We start from the raw sequence: 25,774 nt of genomic DNA, 5'->3' as shown, positions 1-25,774 counted from the left end.
CTGATGAAACTGCATTCTCAAAAACGAGACCTTTCGACCACGGAGTATGACCTTTCTTGAACCGTCCAGCATTACTAACCTTGTGGCTTCCTGCTAGACCAGTTTTGCCTTTGTTGTGTGGAGTATTACCATCAGTAAACATATTTGAATCTTCTTCTTGTATGCTTCCGCAACAAAATTTGGTATGATTTTAGTCTCGAAAGGGCTACTATTTGTACTTTTTGGTTCTTTTGATAGTTTAGGTGAGAATTTCTAGATGCTGACAATGTTTACTTAGTTCTAATAAGGCTCAGGGTGCAGTCTTTTACTCATTAGATCAGATAATTTGATCCTAATAGGATACTAGACTGCCCCCTGAGTGATGGGGGGTTTTCAAAGAATCATCAAAAGAAAGCCAATATGGTGGTTTAATTCCGTATTATTGATAACAAATATTTGATTTGGGATTGTTTTTGTACTTTTTAAGTAGATACTAGTAAAAAAAAATAAAATGCCTTTAGAAAAAAAAAAAAAAAATTAAATTGACCATTTTTGCACCACTATATTATAATTTTCGTTCTTTGAGACCCAAATGTGATAAATCAATTTTGTTTTCTTTAAAATGTGAAGAAAAAAACTTGCTGTGATGAAAATTTCCTAAAATACCTGTGTAATTATTCAAAAATTTTCTTATCTGAAGAACTTTATGTATGAGTATGCAACCCTGAGCCTTTAGATTATTGGTCATATTGCCACCTGTAGAAAATAATTATTTACACAAATACTTTTCAACTTATCAATAATCTGTAAATTGGGGCTGTTTTCTGAATTATTAAAGTAATTTACAATATTTTTTTCTATTTTTTTTATGAAGTAGAAGTATTTTTAATTTTAGCTTCATTTGATTCAATTCTATTTTTTTCCATATTTGGAATTTGAAAAAAAAAAATAAACCACTTTAAAACTATTTTGATAAAAGAAAATTTGTAATTCAAATACTATAATTATCCAAGAGAAAAAAACACTTTAGTTTGTGAAAATATCTCCAAAAGTAAAACAGTTATTGCAATATTGATAAAAGTGGTCATATCTAACTTTTGGAATTTTTCAGATAAGAAAGAAGAGCTGCAAACAGTTTTGGGTAGCTGTCTTTGAAGCTGGTTTGTGGACATGATAATGAACCGATTTGATCGAAACTTTGCAGAATGATTGGAAATATGATGAAATAACAGAAAATAGTTTTTTATTACAGTATTTTAACTTTAGCGCATCTAATAGGTACGAGACCACAATTATCTGCCCTTAGCTTTTCGTTGTATACGAATATAGTTCCTATAATAATAGGAGATTTTTCAAAATTTTTTTAGAAACACTTCCTTTCAGAATTTCTCATACTTTTTGTGCTCAAATGGAAGAGGAATAATGAAATTATTTTAGTAGATGTGTTGAAATGAGAAATTTGACATTTAGGTTGTGATTTGGTGAGGTCAAAAAAGGTCAAGTTTGTGACATCCAGAAGCCATTTTGGGTCATTTTTTAGGGTATCTCTGTGTTTATGCATAAAATTTGAAAAAATAATGGTAATTTTTTTTATATTTTTTTATATAAGTTGTTGGAAGGTTCAAATTAACGTCCCTGAAAATCTGAATTGAATTGCGCCGGTGGAATTTTTTTTAAATTACAGAAAGGCTATAAAGAAGACAGTGGGAAAATTAATTGTGGTTTCGTGCCTTAACATGTGTACAGACTACAGCAACCGTGTGCAGATTTAATTTGTTGACACCTCCGTCAGAACTCCGCTTCAATCATCATGGTAATATTGTCGTTGTATACCCCTCTTCTTGGTATATAACTTCGCTTCTTCTTCGACAGATACCTACCAAGATGTCATTGTTTTCTCGTTGCACTTCGTTTTCAAGCATTCCGCCGTTGATCGTATACACATACGGGCATTTTCGAGATACGACGAAAATCGAAAATTTAAAATGAAACTGATTTAAAATAGTTTGAAGAGAGTATTTGTTTGAATGGTTTAATTAAAAAAACAATTTAAGAAATTATTTCTCAAGTGAAGTATTATTTAAAAAATATCATTTTAATGTCGACGAAGTCCTTTACGTAGCTCGATTTTGATTGGCAGATATATCCGGTCCTACTTAAATACGACTGCATACGCCTGTGGGAGAAAAGCATATGCCTGTAGCATTAATATTGTGTTTTCTGTGGAAATAATATTATATTAGCTTAGCAAGTTGTATTTTGTTCAAATAAATTATTTGTTGATGCGAAGTAGAACTAGCCGATGTAAATAACGATCTGACAGGCGTTCGACATTCGTGATTGCGCATGCGTAATTGTGTTTTGAAATAAAACATGTGGACATGTGGTTTACAAAGTTGACAAAAACAAGCCGCCATGATACATGCATAATGCACAAACTTCGATCATTTGAACTAGGAAAAAACGAGAAATAATTGATGATAAAAGTCGACATGTTTGCTTATAAAACAACATTCTGACCTTTGAAATGTCGACAAGACGAGTTTTAACTAATTATTCTGACTTATTTTGAAAAAAAAACTAGGAATCGGGTGTACCCTATGAGCTTCCATAACTAATCGTGTGTAATCTGTGGTTATACCAGGAAGTAAAAAGATAACATTCCATACTAAACCAACAGGGCGTTTTCCTGGCACGTTCAAATAAGTTAACTTTGTGTTAATTGGGAATACTGACCAGTAAAGAGTAAGATTTACTTTTCCATTCAGCATTTACCTCAGTTCATTGTACCGTCTTCTTATATTGTCCGTATTTTATTATTTCATAATTGTTGATAAATATGTCAAGGGTCAAACCTTAAGACTAAGACTAGTTTGTTTGTTTTTGTTTTTTTTTTATTTTGTTTTTTTTTTTTTTTTGGAAATATCAAAACAGAATGAGGTCTGCCACATACAGTGTACACTCGTTAAATTCATGTATAACAAGTATTTAATACATGTATTTTCAAGTACCAATCCACGTAGAATTCAGACACTGTCAATGGTAGACGTGACTCATGGTGTAGAATCAAAGTACTCATGTACTGAATCAATCTTTATCGATCGTTCTATCGCCTCAAATATTCGTCGTATTGCAAAAATATGGAATAAAGGGGAAGTACGGGAATCGAATTCAAACGTATCTTAACATAAGCTTATTGTTATAAATGGTTAATATTAAACTCATCGTTTTATTTTTCTTAAATTCACCATTCTGATTATGAAAAATATTTAAAAATACACACACTAAAATGCATTATAATGCATCATAGTAGCGTGCCAGTTCGCATAATGTTCAGGTTCGATATCGGTTTACATGGAACACTCCGATATAGCCCATAATTGAACTACAAACTACTAGTTGACCATTCCCAGTTTTTAAATTGTCAGGTCGAAATTCAGTTTATCGACCTCCAGGTCGAAACTGTCTGTTCAATAATTCAAATTTATAGGCCTCAATGCCTGCATAAGACAGTTTTCCCAATTAGTACTCGGCATTCCTTTTATCATTCCTTTTCTATGATTGAAGACTATTTACAATCTCGCTGGGTTTTCATTTCTAGTTAAACATCAAATGGTTTATTATGCATTTAAAAATGAATAGGTAACTTGAATGTAGTCGTATGTAGTTCCCTTTTTCCCTTTAAATGTGGCTATCGTTAACTTATTCATTATTCTTATGTACGTTTAACTGAGCCACTTCACAACGTATATTATTTTCAAATAGTTTTTCCTTCCTACCCAAAACACAATTAATTGTTTGAACGGAGCGTCAGCGACCTACATAAATGTATGTAGAATGCATGACCAGAACTATGAATGGCTAAAATATTCTGACGGAAGTAGACGATTGCACAAGTGCTCCGTCCATCATTGGCATAGCCTAAAATCCTAATAATTAAAATGATTATTGGGGCATGTTTCAATTTCTGTATTAAAATAATGGATCTGGGTTCTGTTATATTTCATTTCTTTCGATTTCGTTCTTCGTTTCGTTTGATGTTATATTGAGTTCGTTTCGGACTTCACAGGTACTTCTGATACTCTGTATTATGATTGAACCAGGAAGCTTTAACACAAACTGCAACAAGTAGCTATCTTACCGTGACTCAATGTCGCATTGTTTGGCAAACTATAACAAAATGTTTCCTATAGAAATTTATAGTTAATTAGTGACAAGAGGTGTCAAGTGGGGACAAGAAAGGTCAAGAATTCGAGAAATTAAAGCGACAATTTTTTTTTCATTTATAGGCAAAATAAAGTGACATAGGAAAAAAATGAGATAATTATTGAAAAAATGAGTTAATTATTTTTAGGAAAATTTAGAAAAAAACGAAAGTCAACTGATACAAATTTAAAATAACATCTTTTCAATTTGACCAATGAACCGTTTGAACAAATTAGATACTACAATTCATAAAGAAACTATATCTATATATATTAGATTTGATTTGATGTGTTTTCAAATTGATAAAAGTATAGAAACATGTTTTATGTGAAATAAAAAAAGGAAATTATTTGGAAACAATATTAAGTAGTATGTTTTAAAGAAAGGGTGATTTTTTTTCTTTAAAGAAAAATATAGCAACATGCATTGTTATAGAAGAACTTAGTTCAAAATATATTATAGAATAGGTTATTATCTAGAGAGATATGAAAACTTGAAAAAATAATACCAAGATTAGCAATATGCCTTACTCTAAAAAAAATTGGGTGTATTGGTATGTCGTAAATTGTGTGGTCGGAGCTGAGAGGTCGAGGGCATGGCATGGCTCCTCGAGATGTCGACTGCCTCCCCCTCCGACACGTTTTTATGGACAGTCACTATAGTTTTCTTTTCGAGTGACATTTTGGTGTTTGGGGAAAACTAGTTAATGGTAGAGTCTGGTGGAGCGGTGGTGGTATTTTCTTGCTGTGACTCTGGCATACGTTTATTTTTGTTTTGTGTCCGTGGCCCATCGGACACTGCATGCTTTCGAGGCTGGCCTGGTAAATGAAGATATCAACTTTTTACTCTTTATTGTCCTAAACGTACACAAGTAATGATCAAAATATATTTTTTTTAATAATATAAGCGTAATACTATTTATACTTTTATTTATTTAATTAATATACTTTTTCGTTTAGTTATTTTGATAAATAAGAATTTAATTATTTATATTTACTTAGTTGCTTTAAATGGAACTTCAACTAAAAACTTTACTTCTAAAATTCTAATTATAAAAGTTGGAAATAAAATATCAAATTTAAATTGTTCACGTACCTGGTAAATAAAGATATCAACTTTTTACTCTTTATTATCCTACACGTACACAGTGATACCAGGGCTGGGTTGAGCTCCCTTAAAAAAACCAGTATCACGTGCTGTCGGACCTGTCTTTATTTACCAAAGCAATCTCTTAATTTTATTTAATGACCAAATATGAATATTCATAAAAAATCTTCATGAGGCTACTATCATTTTGGAAATATTTCAAACAACCTTTTATCTTCACATGTTTACCTGAAAAATATTCTTTTCCTGGTTTTTAAAAACAATATTTTCTTTTTTTTTGTTTTGTTTTGTTTTGGTTTTTGTTTTTTGTTTTTTGTTTTTTGTTTTTTGCTTTAAATCAAACACATAAATAAACAATTGTATGTCTTTGTTTAAATGAAAACAAAATTTCCTTTGCGCTATTCCACTTGTTGTTTTTTGTCGCTTTTTGTCACTTCTTGTCGTCAATTAGTGAGACTCGCAGACTGACGTCATCATTGAAACAGAAACTCCGCGTCTGTCTGAAAGGCGCAGAACTACCGCTAATTTAAATCCCTGACTGTGTTGCATGTCTGTAAGTCATACATTGTCCCTCAATAACTGTGTTGATTTTCAAACTTGATATATACGGTTGTGCCAAATTAAGACATGACAGTAACCTTTTGGGATTCGGTGCAGGAAATATATTTTTGTTTTGACCACCACCGATCCTGAAAGGGATGCCAGTACTTAAATTTGAGATTTCTGAGAGGTTTAACCTTACTCCTACAACGTAAGAAGTTTGAATTCCGTTCCTTCATACCCCAACTCTTAGGATGGCGCCAAGTCAGAAAATAGCTTGCCAAATAGCCTCTGGCATTGCTGGAGTAGGTTTAATCTGTGTAATCACAACTTTGGATTTTTTTTAACGGAAAACAAGGGCTTAATATACATGTACGCACAGTCATTTGAATATTAGTGACAAGTAGCAAGAAAAGAGTCAAATATTGCTATTTGTCGCTACAATTCAAACGACTGATGTACGTATCTGCAAAGTCAGGTCAAGAGGCTTAGTGTTTTGACCACTCGCTCCATGAGAATTAACCCGCTGTATGAATAGTAATTAAGGGAACCAAGGTCCTAGCAGAAATCAAAAGAAAGTAATACAGTGATGAAGACAATACATGGAAAACACATACCAAAAAAAAAGAACATGAAGTACATGTAAATAAAATAATACATACAAAGTAGGTTAAGTGTCCTCTGCTTTTCTAGAAACACCTGCCGAGTTGCTCATAAAAAGTCCAGGGTAGTTGAAAGATGAAAGGTTTATATAAACTCATTCTAAAGTCGATAAAAAAAATTGGTAATAAGCTGAATCCACCGCCGTCAAAAGAAAAAAAAATCCCCATTGCCAAATCACAAAATAATAGTTAAAGCTACGTTTCACAGCACAGCTATATGTAACTGATTTTAACATGTATGAAAGGTCTAAACTCATTCAAAAGTCGATAAAAAATACATTTTGTAACAAGCTTTATCTGTTTTTGGATTTGACGCTGGAGGAAATTTTTTGCTTTGACCACCACCGTCAAAACAAAAAAATATAACCAATGCCAAATCCCAAAAATACTAAGCAATATATAATTGATTTTAAGAGAATTGTCTCCTGGACTAAAATTAAAATTCATTTTTTCTCTTTATATTGCAGAAAATGGCATCATTCATCGACAAAAAAATTCAACTCGACTGTGAAGAACACAAACAAAGATATCAATATTACTGTAGATCACACGATTGTGTTATTTGTCAAAAATGTCGACTGGAGTCCCATAAAAAGTGTAAAGACACTTTAGATATAGAAGATGTCATCTGTGAAGTAAAATCATCTGCAGTTTTCGAGGATTTGTGGACCAATATAAAAACAAATCATCAAGCTGTCTTGAATGCAATCATTGATAGGGAAGAAAATATGAAAAACCTACAGGAAAAAAAGGAAAAACTATCAACAGAGGTGAAAAAAAGAACACAAAATCTTATTGATCAAATTAAGAAACTAGAAAACAAAACACTATCAGAGTTAGAGTCAGTTGTAAATGAAAATGTAAATGAAATCAAAGCCACCACAAAAATCCTGGAATCAAATAAAAGAAAACTTGGTGAATTATTGGAACAGGAGGAACTCATTAAGAAACACGCATCAAATTTCGAAACATTCATAGCAACAAAACAAATGGAGAGAGAAGTTGAAGAATCAGAAGAAATCTTACACAAATTATCTGAAGAAAGAGCCATGGATAATACAGACATAGAAATGAATGAAAACATCACAGCAGACGACACAATTTTTGGAATAAAAACTCTGTGTGACATTAAAGTATCAAAAGAAAAAAATACAACCTCCATAGACATAAACAAACCAAACAAAGGTCAGGCAGAGGTGAAGACAAGATTCCCCAGACAACTGACACTTAAACAACAGTTTACAGTAGATCAAGGTTGGTGTCGTGGTTGTTGTAGGCTGCCTAATGGACTCCTGGTGTTGACTGATGGGTCCAATGGTGTAGTAAACATACTACACAGTGATGGTCAACACAAATCATCAGTCAGATTTAATGGAGGAAGACCATGGGATGTAACAGTCATCAATGAGAACCATGTTGCTGTTTCTAATCCTGACCATAAAACAATCTCCATCATAGATGTAGACAGGAGTAAAATCATTAAAACACTTCAGATAAAGAGTGATGTCAGTGGAATTACACATAGTGATGGACATTTATACTTCTGTGTACATCGGGTAGGAATCCGAAAAATTAATATAGATACAGAAAAAATAGACAAACTCCATGATGACCAGACTGTTCATGGTGGTTCATATATAGACACAGATGGCAACAGAATATGTTATACCTGTCCTTACAACAACAACAACACAGTTACTGTCTTAGATTCTGATCTCAGAGTTATCTTTACATTCAAGGATCACAATACAATGTCACGGCCTTTTGGAATATCAATGGATGAACAGCAGAATGTTTTTGTGTGTGATATTAACAAACATAATTTATTACTAATTTCAAGGGATGGAGATAAACATGAAGTTGTAGTCAGTGGAGGTGATGGGTTGTATCTCCCTCGGTGTGTACATTATGATAAAGTGACCCATCTCCTCACTGTTGTTGATAGGAAGAAGGTCAGGATATTTACTGTATATTGACTTTCGATGGAGAACCATCACTGAGATAAACAAATTATTGAGATTAATTCAATTTCAAGGTAAGAAAACATGTTTTATTTTTTATATGTATACTTGAATTCACCTCAGCCCGTTTGCATTACTCATAAGTTCTTTTTAAAAAAAATGCCATTTTATTCATGTCGTTCTGTACTACAACTTTCATACAATTATTTTTCGTTCTTACCTCCGAGATCGAAATATTTCCATATTTATTTTTTATGAGAATTTTGCATTGAGCTTATTGTTTATCCGCCATCTTGTTTCTATGGATATTTTGAAATGTTCCCTATTATCTCACAATTGAAGAGTTGAAGTACCATGATTTCCCGCCACATATCTGGTTCCCTGCCAATTGAATACTATATGTGGTAAGTTATCTATTAGGTACCAGTTGTAACATTTTCTTTCGGAACTTCGGGTTTTTATTTCATTAAATGTAAATAGGAGAAAAATGATATAATTAAAAAAAATAAAAACAGGCTGAGGTGAATTCGAGTATATAAGGTTTGTTTTTCTAAAGTAATTTTAATAATATCAGACATTTCCACCTTTGTTTTAATTGTCAGACATAAATAAACATACATTTGTTCATATGATAATTAACATGATTAAAAGAAAAGAAACAGGATTTAATTTTTGGACTTTATTTTCAAAAATCTTAACAATATTTGACAGAACTTTCTACTTTTATCTTGGCATAAGATTACAAAAATATGATAATTATTAATTTATTAAAAAATCTTTCAAATAGTACAGAAATTTCATATTGAGTACAGTGTAAAATAAATTTGATTTATATTTTTTTATCAATCAGTGTTGGTCTTCATCAAGATTGTCAAATACATGTACATGTATCTACATGTAGATGTGTCATCATTGAAAATAATTTTTGCTTTTGTTGTATATATTTGCATTTTCATGTTTCTAAATAAATGAAATTTTCTCGTTTGAAAACTGAAGATAATTAAAATTTAAAATTTTAATACTAGTATTGCTTTGTGTAAATATCTAACACCATTACAAGTTACAACATCAAAATATGAATATGGTAAAAATTAAGTACATGTACATGTACTGTATTAGTGATTTATTCATACCCAGTATTTAGATGTAGGCCTTTAAAAATAACTTTCTTTAAAACAATAATTAAAAAAGTACAGTCAGGTAATGTACATGTAGCATTTTTTGGTCATGGTTTGAATTAATTTAATAGAATTTTTTTTGGCAACATGTGATATCCTTATAAGTCTTCATTGCTTCAACTAAAATGAACAAATTTTTTTTAAATGGTTCATTTATTTCAGAACTTTTATTGTTTTTTTTCTTGAAATATCAATTACATGTATATTATTGAAAGATGCTACTAAGGACATTAAATTACCCAGAACAGTGATTACATGTACTTGCAACTTCAATAATTAAAAGGAATACATGTATCTCCAATTTATTGATTCACATGTAGGTACATGTACATCTACATGTATAAATGTTGATTTTTAAGTCAGTTGTTGTAAATATATATGTACATGTATGTGTATTTGATTTGATATATTAAGCACTAACAGGGGCGGAAGGAGAAATTATGAAAAAGGGGAGGGGTGCCAGGTTATTATCTGCTCATTAAGGTCCATAGATTACAAAAATTAATAATTATTTTGTGTGTGTGTGTGTGTGTGTGTGGGGGGGGGTTACATCTTGAACCCCTGGATCCTCCACTGTAATTATGTTAACACCTATATCTGTATTTTATAATTAGTTCAAACCTAATGAATGATTCATGTGAGGAACAATGCCAGTTCATATTTTTATGACTAATAAGATTGTAACATGTATATGTACTTTGAATGGTGCATTTAGAATGATTTGGTGTTTTTTTTTTTCTCTTGATGGACTAAGACAATATTAATTTATTAAACAAACTCAGATATAAAGATAAATAAAATATGTTTAATCTATAATGATTTAATTTATCAGAAATCTTTATAACGATATCAGAAATTATCTTTTTTTTTTTTCTAAGAAATGTTTTTCAGAAACATGTTTTAATTTATTGACTTAATTATCTTTAATAACTTTATACTTTTTTATTTACATAAATGTAATACATTTTGCAATTAACTTAATTAAAAATCTTTAAAAGAAATAATACAAAATTAGTTTATATAGTAAAATGATTGATTTTTTTTGGAAATTATTTCATATTTCTTTATTAATAAGTCTTGGTCTTCATCAAGTTTTTCAGATACATGTATCTAGATGTGTCATCAGTGAAAATCTGTTCACTTCATTGTTGTTGTACATGTATATAGTTGTATTTATCATTTTCATGTTTCTATCTTTGATTTAGTCATACTCAAATGATTTAAGAAATATTTATTTGTTATTTGTCATGAATATCATATATACATGTACATGTATATTCTTTGAAAAGACTCAAAAACAATGAACATTTTAGGCACTGTGAACAAATAGTTATATCTTATTGTAGTTATAAATATTATGAATACATGTACATGTATGTATCCTTTTACTGAATATTTATAAAAACAATACTTTCAAAAAATTAAAATGAAACTGTAAAAGAAGTAGTTATGCAAAAACATGTACTATACTTTAATTTTTATTTTTGTCCAGGATTTGAATTGTTTTACAAGACATTTCACCTTCAACTTTGACAACTTGTGATATCCTTGTACATGTACATGCAAGTCAAATTTATTTATTTTTTTTAAATTTAAATACATTTCTTCATGTAATGTACATTTATAAATCCTTCTGAAGTTACATGTATATTTATTTTTTTTCTTGAAATTCAAAATATTTTTGACTTTATGTAAATAAACTGAAAATTATTTTCACTAATTGTAAATACATGGAGATTTCTTCAATACTTACCATGTGTACAGTACATCATCTATGTTTAAATGTAATTTTTATCAGTATATAAATGTACATGGCATGAGTAGAATGCACATTTATTTATTTACAATATTTGTTTATTTTCTATTCTTATTTTTTTTTGTAAATATATATGTTTCGTTTTCGTGTGTATGTACAATGTACTTCCAGAGTTGGATTGAAAAATTTTAAAAAAGGGGGGTCCCCCAAGAGCACTCAGGTCATTATTTGCTCATTGGATATTTTGAATGAAGATACATGTAACACAAATTTTCTATCACCCCATGAACCCCCTGGATACCCACTGTAAATATGTTTACATCAATTATTTATAGTTCAATTCCACCTAAGTCTGACAATTTAATAGGAAATCTCAAGTGACTTGTTAACAAGGCTTTTTCCTGAGATGAATAAACCCAGTTTTTATTTTAGAACTAATAAGGCCTAGCCATATGGAATTACATGTTCATGTACATTAAATGGTAGAATGATTTGGAATTTATCTTATGATACACTAGGAACAATATTCATGTATCTACATGTAGATGGCCAAGGCATGGTGGAAGTTAGTTCTAAACACTTAGTGAATTTGGATTTTCCGATAATGGGCGAATCCAACATGTTTTATCATGATCAGTATGGATATTAATGACAAACCTAATATTTAATGTCCATCAAAAATGTGACACATTCCAATAGAGTCTGTGGAATATGTTTTCATCTTCAGGACACAGTAAACATGAACTATTTAAAGATTGCGTATAGTTCAAGAGACTTTGCTGATTCACGGAGTCTTCAATTATGTGCTCTGCCAATAAAGATTATCGCATGAAAGGCAAACTATTCGGATTCTTTTTTTAAGATGGAATTATTTTTTCTAGTGAGAACTTCCATTTATGCAGAAATAAGCTATCAAAGGTTTTTCATGTATTATACATTGTGTCTTGATTATTTGTTTGAACTTGCACTTCAGCATGTTGAAGAGTGAAGTTAATAACACTTATAAAATACATGTACATGTAGTGTTCATTTGTAATTATTCATTCAGTTGTAGAGATTTCCAAATTTAAAAACATTATTGGTAATTGGCTAAATTGGAAAACATTGCTAATTCTGTCAAAAATTTATTTTTTCTTACATTCTCTTAAAAAATTATTCTGAACAGATGATCAAAGCATAATCTTTTCAAATAAAGAAAGTATCCTTGAGTAAAATTATTCTGTCATATTTGTGGGTTATGGACATGCATTTTTCCTGATTTAAAACTTACACTTAATTATTTAGTATCAACAGAGATGCAGTTCAATAATATTAATTCTTAAGTATATTGTATTACATTGTACAGGTAGTTCTAAGGGAGATAATCCATTTTTCTTCCATGTCAATGCTGTCCATCATTCATCAGTAGTAAAATTTTGTTTCTGTGAACAAACAAGAGTTTGAATCATCAAGATGTTTTTCATAGTGGGGACTTTTATTGTTTTTTTTTTTTTTTTTTTTTTGTTTTGTTTGTTTTTTTGTTTTGTTTCGTTTTTTTTTCTTTGTTCTTTTTTGTACACTTTATTACAATATTTTAGCAACATTTACCACTTGATTTTTTTGTATTTTTTTTTTAATGCTATAGAAGTTAAAGTTCTAAAATTACTATTGCAATAACTTAATAATACATGTATGTCAATTTTGATCATGTGTAAATTAAATATGCTTTCAATTCAAAATTACTGTGAAACATTATCAAGCCATTGCAGTCCTCCATATTAGAAGAGAAGAGTTATTGTTCCTGAGTTTTTTCAAGTATCCAGAATTTTACTTCTAATCCAAGCAAATTTGATATTTTTTTGTGTAAATTGTCATGTAATAGTATTCAGACTGCTGGTGTAAAAAAAAATAAAACATATTGTACGAAAATCTCTTTGTTTGCCCTTAAGGGCTAGTTTTAATGTCCTGGCCTGTCTGTGGCCATTTTCTGAAGATGTTCCCATGAGGGGTTAATTTTGCGCATTTCCAACACAATGGTATGACGTCATGTTATCTCTTCTTGGCTTTAGCTCTAGTGTCAATGGAAGGACTGTTAAAGTGTGGTCTTGTTGATGTTTTGTCAAGATGTGCCCAATTTATCACAACCATATGATGATATGTTTCATGCTTTCCTGATTTTATCTCCTAAAGAGGTCATGTCTTCCTGATTGTATCTACTAAGGAGATCCATGTTGGAGGCCTTATTAAAGAGGGTTCCTTTCAATTTCACTAGTACATTTTACACAAGAAAAGTTTGAAACAGATAATTTACTGCGGTGGAATAATGGTATCACGCTGTCGTTAGTTCGTTATTGTTGTCTGCCATCAAATAATGGTATCATGCTGTCGTCAGTTTCGTCATTGTCGCCTGCGGTTGTATAATGGTATCATGCTATCGTTATTGTTGACTGCGGTGGAATAATGATATTATGCTATAGTCAGTTTCGTCGTTGTTGTCTGGTGGAATAATGGTACTACGCTCTCATCAGTGTCGTCATTGTTGTCTGCGGTGGAATAATAGTATCACGCTTGTCGTCAATTCATCATTGTTATCAGTATTTGAATAATGGTATCATGCTGTCGTCAGTTTCGTCATTATCGTCTGCAGTGAAATAATGGTATCATGCTTTAGTCGGTTTCATCATTGTTGTCTGTGGTGGAATAATGGTACCATGCTGTCGTCAGTACCTCTGTCGTCTGTGGTGGAATAATGGTATCATGATGTCGTCAAGTTTCATCATTGTTGTCTGTGGTGGAATAATGGTTTAAACAATGGTCAGTTTCGTCATTGTCTGGTGGAATAATGGTACTATGCTTTCATCAGTGTCGTCATTGTCGTCTGTGATGGAGTAATGGTATAATGCTCTCGTCAGTTTCGTCATTGTTGTCTGCGGTGGAATAATGACATCATGCTATCGTCATTGTTGACTGCGGTGGAAAAATGATATCATGCTATAGTCAGTTTCATCATTGTTGACTGCAGTGGAATAATGGTATCATGCTGTCGTCAGTTGTCGTCTGTAGATTTTTCATGTTAGTATACATTGAGTGTATCAATTTTCATGAAATTAAACCACCAAAGAAAGTCTGGGATTGATTTTACGGTTTTCAACTTGAACTAATTACGAATGAGGGATCAGAAACAAACATTTTCCTGTTTTGCAGATAATAGCTTGAGTAAAGATGAATAGATCTTATAAATGAGCCTCAAGGTGACATACCTATCCTTAAAAGAAAGGCTTTGATTGATTGTGGGGGTTGTGCTTATTGAGCAATAAAGGGCAAAACAGTGACTTTGGGATCAAGTTCTTTTCCTGGCTAATTGCTATTAAAATTGAGATCTGTATCAAGCTTGGAATGCGCGTAAAATTTTGGCCCAACTGTTCATGATTAGACATCTGCATTCTAATCAAACATTGCCCTGCGAAGAATTTCTTTTGCTTAATATTAAAGTAAGACACAGACCATTTTCTTTTTGAAGGGGCTCGGATTTAATGTTGAGTTAATTTTTGCCCACACACGAAAAGTATTTCTTTTTTCAGCAGCAGCCGTAGTTAAAAATTGTATTTGAATATCTATATTGTTAAGGGATGGTGGAAATATTAAACAATATTAATATTTTTTTTTTCAATCAATGACTGAGTAAAATACTTATGGCTCAAATTTGGAGTAATCTTATTTTTTCCATAACAAACCAAACCTCCCCCTCAGTACAAAAAATGTTATGTGCCTAACAATTGGTACAAGAAACAGATTAAAGGGAAATATATTAGACTAAGAAGACAAAATTATCAAAAGGGTGGTTCTAACCCTTATACCCCACATGGAACTATAGCGCGTGAGCTGAGATAGCACCCATGCACACCCACCACCCTAATCAACTAAACTATGATTTTCAGGTACCCTTATACCTCCCATTTCCGAATCTTTTTGACACCAAGAGATAAACTGAAGCATTTTTGTATTTTTTTGGCAAATTTTAATACCTCATTGAGGCGAAAATCAATTTTTGAATTTTTTTTTTCTACTCAATTCTTCTTTCTTGTTTCTGTCAATGCCCGAGAAAAAAGAAGAGAAACAAGAGGCTCCCGGAAGCCTGAATCGCTCACCTGGTTAAATGTTGCCTTTCAAAGGCAATAAATTTTAACGAGAAGTTGTCCAACAATTTTGACTCGAGAATTCTTTGGTAGGACTTATTATAAGATCTTCTCAACAATTGAAAGTTTCTTTAAATCTATCATAGTTCTCAAGATATTGACTGAAAACTGTTAAAAAAGGAGTCATTTTTCCCCTTTCAAGGGCAATAACTCATCTGACAACTTTTATCCCTGAAGACTTTTGTAGTCCTAATAATATGGATCATTTCAGCTATCGTAAGAATTTTGCTAAACCTAACGGTTTTGGAGATCTATGTGAAAAAACTACTGTCTGACCCCTATGTTCTATTTTTAGTAACAGCGGCAATGTTTTTGGACGAATCAAAAATCCCCACATCAGTTCTATGCAGGATACCCCAAGAAACATTCATACCAAGTTTGGTTTCAATTAGTCAAGTAGTGTCAGAGGAGAAGATTTTTGAAAGAAATAACATTGAAAATGGCAATAATCGTTGAAAAAGGGCAACAACTCCAACATGGCTTAAGGTATCACTAACCACTTCTAACATTTCCATTACTTTACATGTTAAAAAGGTAATTTTCAAAGTCTCACAGTGAATTCCCAGGACAAATGACATCTTAAAGTTGCATACCGTTGTGAAGCTTTGAAAATAAGGCTTCCAAAATCATTATGCTAATGGTACGATGATTGTAGAAATTCTTCACAAAATTTACTTGAATAAATAATACTGAAAATCCATATTTTTATCTGTTCTGCTAACTGACAGCATGGAGGCAAGTTACTCAAACATGTAAACAATATTTATACACTTTTGTAGTTAATTGCATATATGATTTTAAAGTACACATTTTCAGCTTTATTTTGACTACTTTTAATAATAATACACACAAATAATGCACTTACAATGCATATGTCTAGGTTCAGTGTGTTTTTGGTTCTACATAGGGGGGTGGCCATTTGACCCGGAAGTGGTTAGTGAGACCTAAGGGATTAAAACCAAAATTTGACCTGAGATAGATCTCATCATGCTGAACACTTTTACCCCATGTCAGAATTTAGCTAAACCTAACGGTTTAGGAAATATATGTGAAAAACTGACCCCTATGTTCTTGTTTTAGTAACAGCGGCAATGTTTTTGGACGAATCAAAAATCCCCACATTAGTTCTATGCAGGATACCCCAAGGAACATTCATACCAAGTTTGGTTTCAATTGGTCAAGTAGTTTCAGAGGAGAAGAGTTGTGTATAATTGTTAACGACGACAACAGATGCCAAGTGATGGCAATAGCTCACATGGCCTTTGGCCAGGTGAGCTAAAAATGGCTTAAATTTTGAAAATTACTTTTCTCCAAATTATCCGACCCCACCCCCTATACCTTCAGTATTAAAAAGATTCAGTGCCTAAGATGGATATAGTGTTGGTCCTCAGTTTTCTTTGGGTTGTGAAAAAAAGTTTTCAAATATTATGACTATAAATATTAAGAGTGAATTTGAGAGAAGCTAAAAAATGGTCTAAGGGAGGTAATTCAAGAAAGTTTTCACTTCACATTAAAAAAAAGTTTGACACAAAATTAAGATGGTTTCATATACGGTGAAACCTGTCTATACCGAACACTTTTTTTAAAGATCTTTATATCAGTGTAAATGTACATTTTGGAACCTTAGAAAACCAACCACCTATACAAGTCTGAACCGAGCCAGTTTTAAATTTGAAATATATAGGTTTAGATAGATTTCTCACTATGTAGTTTTAATAAAATAATGCTCATAGATAAATAAATATTGCGACATTCCTTCGTCAGTTCATTTTGTGCCTTAAACAGCTTGCCCAAAACCTGAAACTAGTAAAAACTGACTCAGGTTTTTGAAACATGTGAGAGTTTCAGTTGTGTTCTCAAGAAAAAATTACTGAAATTGACTGTTCATTTAGTAGCTAATTGAGTTAATGGCACAGATTGTTAGTTAGTTGCACTGTTTGTGTAATATGTGAATTGTAATGTAAATTGTCATATCAAATGGCCTAAACCCTACAGATTTGGAAAGCCTTAATCACTTCTGAGTTTATTACACTGAAAAAAATACATCAGACATGTAACAAGATGATCCTAACTGGTTATACTTCAACCCACCCCCCTCCCCCCCCCCAAAAAAAAAAAGGTCAGGCTGGTTTTAAAAAAAGGAGGATTAGGCTGGCCTTTAAAAAAGAGGTTTTGGCTGGTCTTTAAAAAAAGAGAATTAGGATAGTCTGAAAAAAAAGGTTAGGCTGGTCTTAAAAAAGGCGGTTAGGTCGTTCTTAAAAAAGGAAGGCCTAAATATATTTTAGAATACTCAAGAGGTCAAGCTGATCTTACATTTGTCTTTAGAAAGGGAGAGTTGAAATCCATTCTGGAAGATTGAAGAGTAGAAATTCTATGGTAGGTCCCCAGTTGCTGAATCTACGGATGATGATGAAATGCCATAATCTCAAACAGCCCTTTGCACATAGTACTGGAAGATGATATATACACAGTCAAGATGAACATGGAACAATTGAGATCAAAGCAGACTGATTCCATCTGACAAATTCTTCAATGCCACTAGAGATACAAATGTCCTGAAAAAGAAGAACAAGAATAAGAACGCTGTACTTCCATGCATAAAATCAGTAACAAGTGAACAAATGACCTTAATATCTAATACTAAACACTAATCTGGTATCAGTGAACTAATGACCTTAGTATTTAACAAAGAACACTAATAAGTTACAGTGAAATTTTTATTTTTATATGTAAAACAGAACACTTAAACCTGTCTTAACTGAACATGAATACCTGTCGATAACAGACACTTTTTAATACAAAGAACCTTAGTGAGTGCGCTAATTTAACCCACACATCCACAAATATGACTCAAATTAAAAGTATTTTTTAAAAAATTCAGGGGCCTTATAGAAAATCTCAACATAACATGAACTTGATCTGTAACTGATCATGATACACTGTGAACTCGCATACCAAACATCAGCTCAATATGTTGAGACAAAAAGTCCTGAAAACTGTTGATTTAAAAGAAATTGTTAATTCGAAGGCCTGTAATTTTGGTAAAAGTCAGCGGAGCAGAACAAAACCTATAGATACTCATCATGGTAGAGTTACATACCAAATACCAGCTTGATATCTGTAAGCGTTTAGAAAAAAAAGTCCCAAAAATTTTATTTTTGAAAATTTGCTCAGCCCAAGGCAAGTAATTTCGGTAAAAATCAGCAGAACAAAACGTAAACATGATCTGTTTCTCAAGATGGTAGTTTCAGTTTCACAAACCAAACATCAGCTTAAGGTACCAGTATCGTATTGCATATCCCTGTGCAGGTGTACGTCAAAACATGGATGCTATAAAAATATAGTGCATTTTCTTTCTGCCTCTCTACAAACTAATATTTTGTCAAAAGATATGAACAATGACTTATAAAATAGAGCAAACATCACACTGTAAGATGAAGAACTTTGTTAAAAGAAAATCTAACATAATATCATAAAAATGTTCCACTGAAAAGGTTGGTTTGGTGAGTGCAAAACGAAAGTGAAAGTAGGGAAAATGGCTATTTATAGTTCGAGACTACTTTTCTGTCCGATCTTCGTGGACTCACCCTATTTTCTTTGCGGGAAATTATTTTTTCACATGTCCTTAGAAATGCTACATAAGTGAAAGTTTTATTGAATCAATTTACATATTTTTTAAAAAATCCTAAAAATATGCACTTCACTATAGAAGTCTATGGGAAAATTAATACGATACTGAGACCTAGTAAGCCAGTTTTTCAAGTAAAGTTGGATATTCAGCAAGTGGTCTTTACCAGCTGAAAAAGTAGTACCCCAATGCAGGTAACACTTTTATGATGAATTAGCCAACTTTTGAACCTGATTTTTTATGGTAGCTCTGGTTTTTTGCATTTATGGTTAATCTTTACCAAATTTGGAAATGCATTTTGTTTTCATGAATTTGTATAATATCAGTTCAATAAAATTATTATCTTGACTGTTTATGATGAGCATATCTATATTCATGTAACCTAAAGCAAGTAATACTCCTGCATAAAGGATAGTTTTCAAGTTACAACACATTTTAAGTATGTGGTTAGGACTTGAAAATAGTCATTTTCCATACATTGCCTCTTATATATGAAAAAATGAATATTTTTTTTATTTTTTGTTTTTCTTTCAAATAAATAGCTAAAATGAGTTGCCATATAACTGTGTGGTTGATTTAAACACAGAAATGTCACAAAAGTCAACAGCCAATTATTTAGTGGACTTTTTTAGTGGTTCAAATGGACAGATTCTAATGCGGCAAGAAAAATAAAGGTGTTTTTTCATATAAAAACTGAATTTTTTCAAAAAGTATCTAAAGCAGACAGTTGTTATTATAATATTTATACCAATAAACTATTTTTCTTGCATCATAGCTATCTGTTTTAAAGAAAAAGTCCTTTTCCTGTCATATTGAGGTCCTTTTGTATCTGCCTGGGGTACCAAAATGGCTTAAAATCTGTATTTTCTGCATATGAAAAGCTATATTTTTTTAAAACTATGATATTGGTATAATTTTTTTTGGATTTATTATAATTGAAATGACCATATCTATAGTTTAAAACAGTTGGTTGTACCAGTCATTATACTTTACTTTAAACAAGAGGCTCCCTTGAGTTAAAGACAAAAACGGAGGTTCGAATATTAATATTTCCATATATGGAAGTCACAAGTGGGGATTAAATAATGATTTGGAACTCATAGTACAGCTCATGTATCTACCATGTCAGAATAAACCACAAATTTGCTTAGTTTGACTAATGAAGCAGCTTTTTATCAAAAGTAATATTTTCTGGCTAACACTGAGATATTAGTCTCATGCCTGGAATAGGGTACCTATATAAAAATTTTAATAGAAAACTCATGTTTATAGCAGGGCAATGATGTTCTGAATTTTCAGTATGAAAATGAATACTCTAGCAGAAAAACAACAACTTTTATGATTATATTGAAATGTTTATTAGTAATAGGTACCAGTATCGTATTGCATATCCCTGAGCAGGTGTACGTCAAAACATGGATGCTATAAAAATATAGTGCATTTTCTTTCTGCCTCTCTACAAACTAATATTTTGTCAAAAGATATGAACAATGACTTATAAAATAGAGCAAACATCACACTGTAAGATGAAGAACTTTGTTAAAAGAAAATCTAACATAATATCATAAAAATGTTCCACTGAAAAGGTTGGTTTGGTGAGTGCAAAACGAAAGTGAAAGTAGGGAAAATGGCTATTTATAGTTCGAGACTACTTTTCTGTCCGATCTTCGTGGACTCACCCTATTTTCTTTGCGGGAAATTATTTTTTCACATGTCCTTAGAAATGCTACATAAGTGAAAGTTTTATTGAATCAATTTACATATTTTTTAAAAAATCCTAAAAATATGCACTTCACTATAGAAGTCTATGGGAAAATTAATACGATACTGAGACCTAGTAAGCCAGTTTTTCAAGTAAAGTTGGATATTCAGCAAGTGGTCTTTACCAGCTGAAAAAGTAGTACCCCAATGCAGGTAACACTTTTATGATGAATTAGCCAACTTTTGAACCTGATTTTTTATGGTAGCTCTGGTTTTTTGCATTTATGGTTAATCTTTACCAAATTTGGAAATGCATTTTGTTTTCATGAATTTGTATAATATCAGTTCAATAAAATTATTATCTTGACTGTTTATGATGAGCATATCTATATTCATGTAACCTAAAGCAAGTAATACTCCTGCATAAAGGATAGTTTTCAAGTTACAACACATTTTAAGTATGTGGTTAGGACTTGAAAATAGTCATTTTCCATACATTGCCTCTTATATATGAAAAAATGAATATTTTTTTTATTTTTTGTTTTTCTTTCAAATAAATAGCTAAAATGAGTTGCCATATAACTGTGTGGTTGATTTAAACACAGAAATGTCACAAAAGTCAACAGCCAATTATTTAGTGGACTTTTTTAGTGGTTCAAATGGACAGATTCTAATGCGGCAAGAAAAATAAAGGTGTTTTTTCATATAAAAACTGAATTTTTTCAAAAAGTATCTAAAGCAGACAGTTGTTATTATAATATTTATACCAATAAACTATTTTTCTTGCATCATAGCTATCTGTTTTAAAGAAAAAGTCCTTTTCCTGTCATATTGAGGTCCTTTTGTATCTGCCTGGGGTACCAAAATGGCTTAAAATCTGTATTTTCTGCATATGAAAAGCTATATTTTTTTAAAACTATGATATTGGTATAATTTTTTTTGGATTTATTATAATTGAAATGACCATATCTATAGTTTAAAACAGTTGGTTGTACCAGTCATTATACTTTACTTTAAACAAGAGGCTCCCTTGAGTTAAAGACAAAAACGGAGGTTCGAATATTAATATTTCCATATATGGAAGTCACAAGTGGGGATTAAATAATGATTTGGAACTCATAGTACAGCTCATGTATCTACCATGTCAGAATAAACCACAAATTTGCTTAGTTTGACTAATGAAGCAGCTTTTTATCAAAAGTAATATTTTCTGGCTAACACTGAGATATTAGTCTCATGCCTGGAATAGGGTACCTATATAAAAATTTTAATAGAAAACTCATGTTTATAGCAGGGCAATGATGTTCTGAATTTTCAGTATGAAAATGAATACTCTAGCAGAAAAACAACAACTTTTATGATTATATTGAAATGTTTATTAGTAATAGGTACCAGTATCGTATTGCATATCCCTGAGCAGGTGTACGTCAAAACATGGATGCTATAAAAATATAGTGCATTTTCTTTCTGCCTCTCTACAAACTAATATTTTGTCAAAAGATATGAACAATGACTTATAAAATAGAGCAAACATCACACTGTAAGATGAAGAACTTTGTTAAAAGAAAATCTAACATAATATCATAAAAATGTTCCACTGAAAAGGTTGGTTTGGTGAGTGCAAAACGAAAGTGAAAGTAGGGAAAATGGCTATTTATAGTTCGAGACTACTTTTCTGTCCGATCTTCGTGGACTCACCCTATTTTCTTTGCGGGAAATTATTTTTTCACATGTCCTTAGAAATGCTACATAAGTGAAAGTTTTATTGAATCAATTTACATATTTTTTAAAAAATCCTAAAAATATGCACTTCACTATAGAAGTCTATGGGAAAATTAATACGATACTGAGACCTAGTAAGCCAGTTTTTCAAGTAAAGTTGGATATTCAGCAAGTGGTCTTTACCAGCTGAAAAAGTAGTACCCCAATGCAGGTAACACTTTTATGATGAATTAGCCAACTTTTGAACCTGATTTTTTATGGTAGCTCTGGTTTTTTGCATTTATGGTTAATCTTTACCAAATTTGGAAATGCATTTTGTTTTCATGAATTTGTATAATATCAGTTCAATAAAATTATTATCTTGACTGTTTATGATGAGCATATCTATATTCATGTAACCTAAAGCAAGTAATACTCCTGCATAAAGGATAGTTTTCAAGTTACAACACATTTTAAGTATGTGGTTAGGACTTGAAAATAGTCATTTTCCATACATTGCCTCTTATATATGAAAAAATGAATATTTTTTTTATTTTTTGTTTTTCTTTCAAATAAATAGCTAAAATGAGTTGCCATATAACTGTGTGGTTGATTTAAACACAGAAATGTCACAAAAGTCAACAGCCAATTATTTAGTGGACTTTTTTAGTGGTTCAAATGGACAGATTCTAATGCGGCAAGAAAAATAAAGGTGTTTTTTCATATAAAAACTGAATTTTTTCAAAAAGTATCTAAAGCAGACAGTTGTTATTATAATATTTATACCAATAAACTATTTTTCTTGCATCATAGCTATCTGTTTTAAAGAAAAAGTCCTTTTCCTGTCATATTGAGGTCCTTTTGTATCTGCCTGGGGTACCAAAATGGCTTAAAATCTGTATTTTCTGCATATGAAAAGCTATATTTTTTTAAAACTATGATATTGGTATAATTTTTTTTGGATTTATTATAATTGAAATGACCATATCTATAGTTTAAAACAGTTGGTTGTACCAGTCATTATACTTTACTTTAAACAAGAGGCTCCCTTGAGTTAAAGACAAAAACGGAGGTTCGAATATTAATATTTCCATATATGGAAGTCACAAGTGGGGATTAAATAATGATTTGGAACTCATAGTACAGCTCATGTATCTACCATGTCAGAATAAACCACAAATTTGCTTAGTTTGACTAATGAAGCAGCTTTTTATCAAAAGTAATATTTTCTGGCTAACACTGAGATATTAGTCTCATGCCTGGAATAGGGTACCTATATAAAAATTTTAATAGAAAACTCATGTTTATAGCAGGGCAATGATGTTCTGAATTTTCAGTATGAAAATGAATACTCTAGCAGAAAAACAACAACTTTTATGATTATATTGAAATGTTTATTAGTAATAGGTACCAGTATCGTATTGCATATCCCTGAGCAGGTGTACGTCAAAACATGGATGCTATAAAAATATAGTGCATTTTCTTTCTGCCTCTCTACAAACTAATATTTTGTCAAAAGATATGAACAATGACTTATAAAATAGAGCAAACATCACACTGTAAGATGAAGAACTTTGTTAAAAGAAAATCTAACATAATATCATAAAAATGTTCCACTGAAAAGGTTGGTTTGGTGAGTGCAAAACGAAAGTGAAAGTAGGGAAAATGGCTATTTATAGTTCGAGACTACTTTTCTGTCCGATCTTCGTGGACTCACCCTATTTTCTTTGCGGGAAATTATTTTTTCACATGTCCTTAGAAATGCTACATAAGTGAAAGTTTTATTGAATCAATTTACATATTTTTTAAAAAATCCTAAAAATATGCACTTCACTATAGAAGTCTATGGGAAAATTAATACGATACTGAGACCTAGTAAGCCAGTTTTTCAAGTAAAGTTGGATATTCAGCAAGTGGTCTTTACCAGCTGAAAAAGTAGTACCCCAATGCAGGTAACACTTTTATGATGAATTAGCCAACTTTTGAACCTGATTTTTTATGGTAGCTCTGGTTTTTTGCATTTATGGTTAATCTTTACCAAATTTGGAAATGCATTTTGTTTTCATGAATTTGTATAATATCAGTTCAATAAAATTATTATCTTGACTGTTTATGATGAGCATATCTATATTCATGTAACCTAAAGCAAGTAATACTCCTGCATAAAGGATAGTTTTCAAGTTACAACACATTTTAAGTATGTGGTTAGGACTTGAAAATAGTCATTTTCCATACATTGCCTCTTATATATGAAAAAATGAATATTTTTTTTATTTTTTGTTTTTCTTTCAAATAAATAGCTAAAATGAGTTGCCATATAACTGTGTGGTTGATTTAAACACAGAAATGTCACAAAAGTCAACAGCCAATTATTTAGTGGACTTTTTTAGTGGTTCAAATGGACAGATTCTAATGCGGCAAGAAAAATAAAGGTGTTTTTTCATATAAAAACTGAATTTTTTCAAAAAGTATCTAAAGCAGACAGTTGTTATTATAATATTTATACCAATAAACTATTTTTCTTGCATCATAGCTATCTGTTTTAAAGAAAAAGTCCTTTTCCTGTCATATTGAGGTCCTTTTGTATCTGCCTGGGGTACCAAAATGGCTTAAAATCTGTATTTTCTGCATATGAAAAGCTATATTTTTTTAAAACTATGATATTGGTATAATTTTTTTTGGATTTATTATAATTGAAATGACCATATCTATAGTTTAAAACAGTTGGTTGTACCAGTCATTATACTTTACTTTAAACAAGAGGCTCCCTTGAGTTAAAGACAAAAACGGAGGTTCGAATATTAATATTTCCATATATGGAAGTCACAAGTGGGGATTAAATAATGATTTGGAACTCATAGTACAGCTCATGTATCTACCATGTCAGAATAAACCACAAATTTGCTTAGTTTGACTAATGAAGCAGCTTTTTATCAAAAGTAATATTTTCTGGCTAACACTGAGATATTAGTCTCATGCCTGGAATAGGGTACCTATATAAAAATTTTAATAGAAAACTCATGTTTATAGCAGGGCAATGATGTTCTGAATTTTCAGTATGAAAATGAATACTCTAGCAGAAAAACAACAACTTTTATGATTATATTGAAATGTTTATTAGTAATAGGTACCAGTATCGTATTGCATATCCCTGAGCAGGTGTACGTCAAAACATGGATG

At 31.2% G+C, this 25,774-nt stretch overlaps 1 protein-coding gene and 1 long non-coding RNA gene across 3 annotated transcripts; one reads left to right on the top strand and one right to left on the bottom strand.

Annotated features, from left to right (window-relative positions):
- The first annotated feature begins 2,559 nt into the window (after positions 1-2,559).
- LOC148597631 (uncharacterized) lies at positions 2,560-13,297 on the top strand. Of its 2 annotated transcripts, none has more exons than XM_088563465.1 (2): positions 2,560-2,724; positions 6,962-13,297. In XM_088563465.1, exon 2 carries the CDS (start codon positions 6,965-6,967, stop codon positions 8,468-8,470), a length of 1,506 nt encoding a protein of 501 aa, XP_088419591.1. In that variant the 5' UTR covers positions 2,560-2,724; positions 6,962-6,964; the 3' UTR covers positions 8,471-13,297. The 2 variants fall into 2 exon arrangements, with proteins under 2 accessions (XP_088419591.1, XP_088419590.1); XM_088563464.1 differs by lacking the exon at positions 2,560-2,724 and adding an exon at positions 5,748-5,845.
- LOC148597630 (uncharacterized) lies at positions 12,862-18,089 on the bottom strand. The gene is made up of 2 exons (XR_015919078.1): positions 17,878-18,089; positions 12,862-14,335 (listed from the first exon to the last, which is right to left on the bottom strand). It is a non-coding gene; the product is annotated as an uncharacterized LOC148597630 (long non-coding RNA).
- Positions 18,090-25,774: the final 7,685 nt, after the last annotated feature.

Source organism: Perna viridis, chromosome 15 (genome assembly GCF_037379345.1).
Source record: "Perna viridis isolate PV_CMFRI_1.1 ecotype Kerala chromosome 15, ASM3737934v1, whole genome shotgun sequence".
NCBI lineage: Eukaryota > Metazoa > Mollusca > Bivalvia > Mytilida > Mytilidae > Perna > Perna viridis.
The sequence above is the reverse complement of the archived record's forward strand: the minus strand, read 5'-3'. Positions and strand labels throughout refer to the sequence as shown.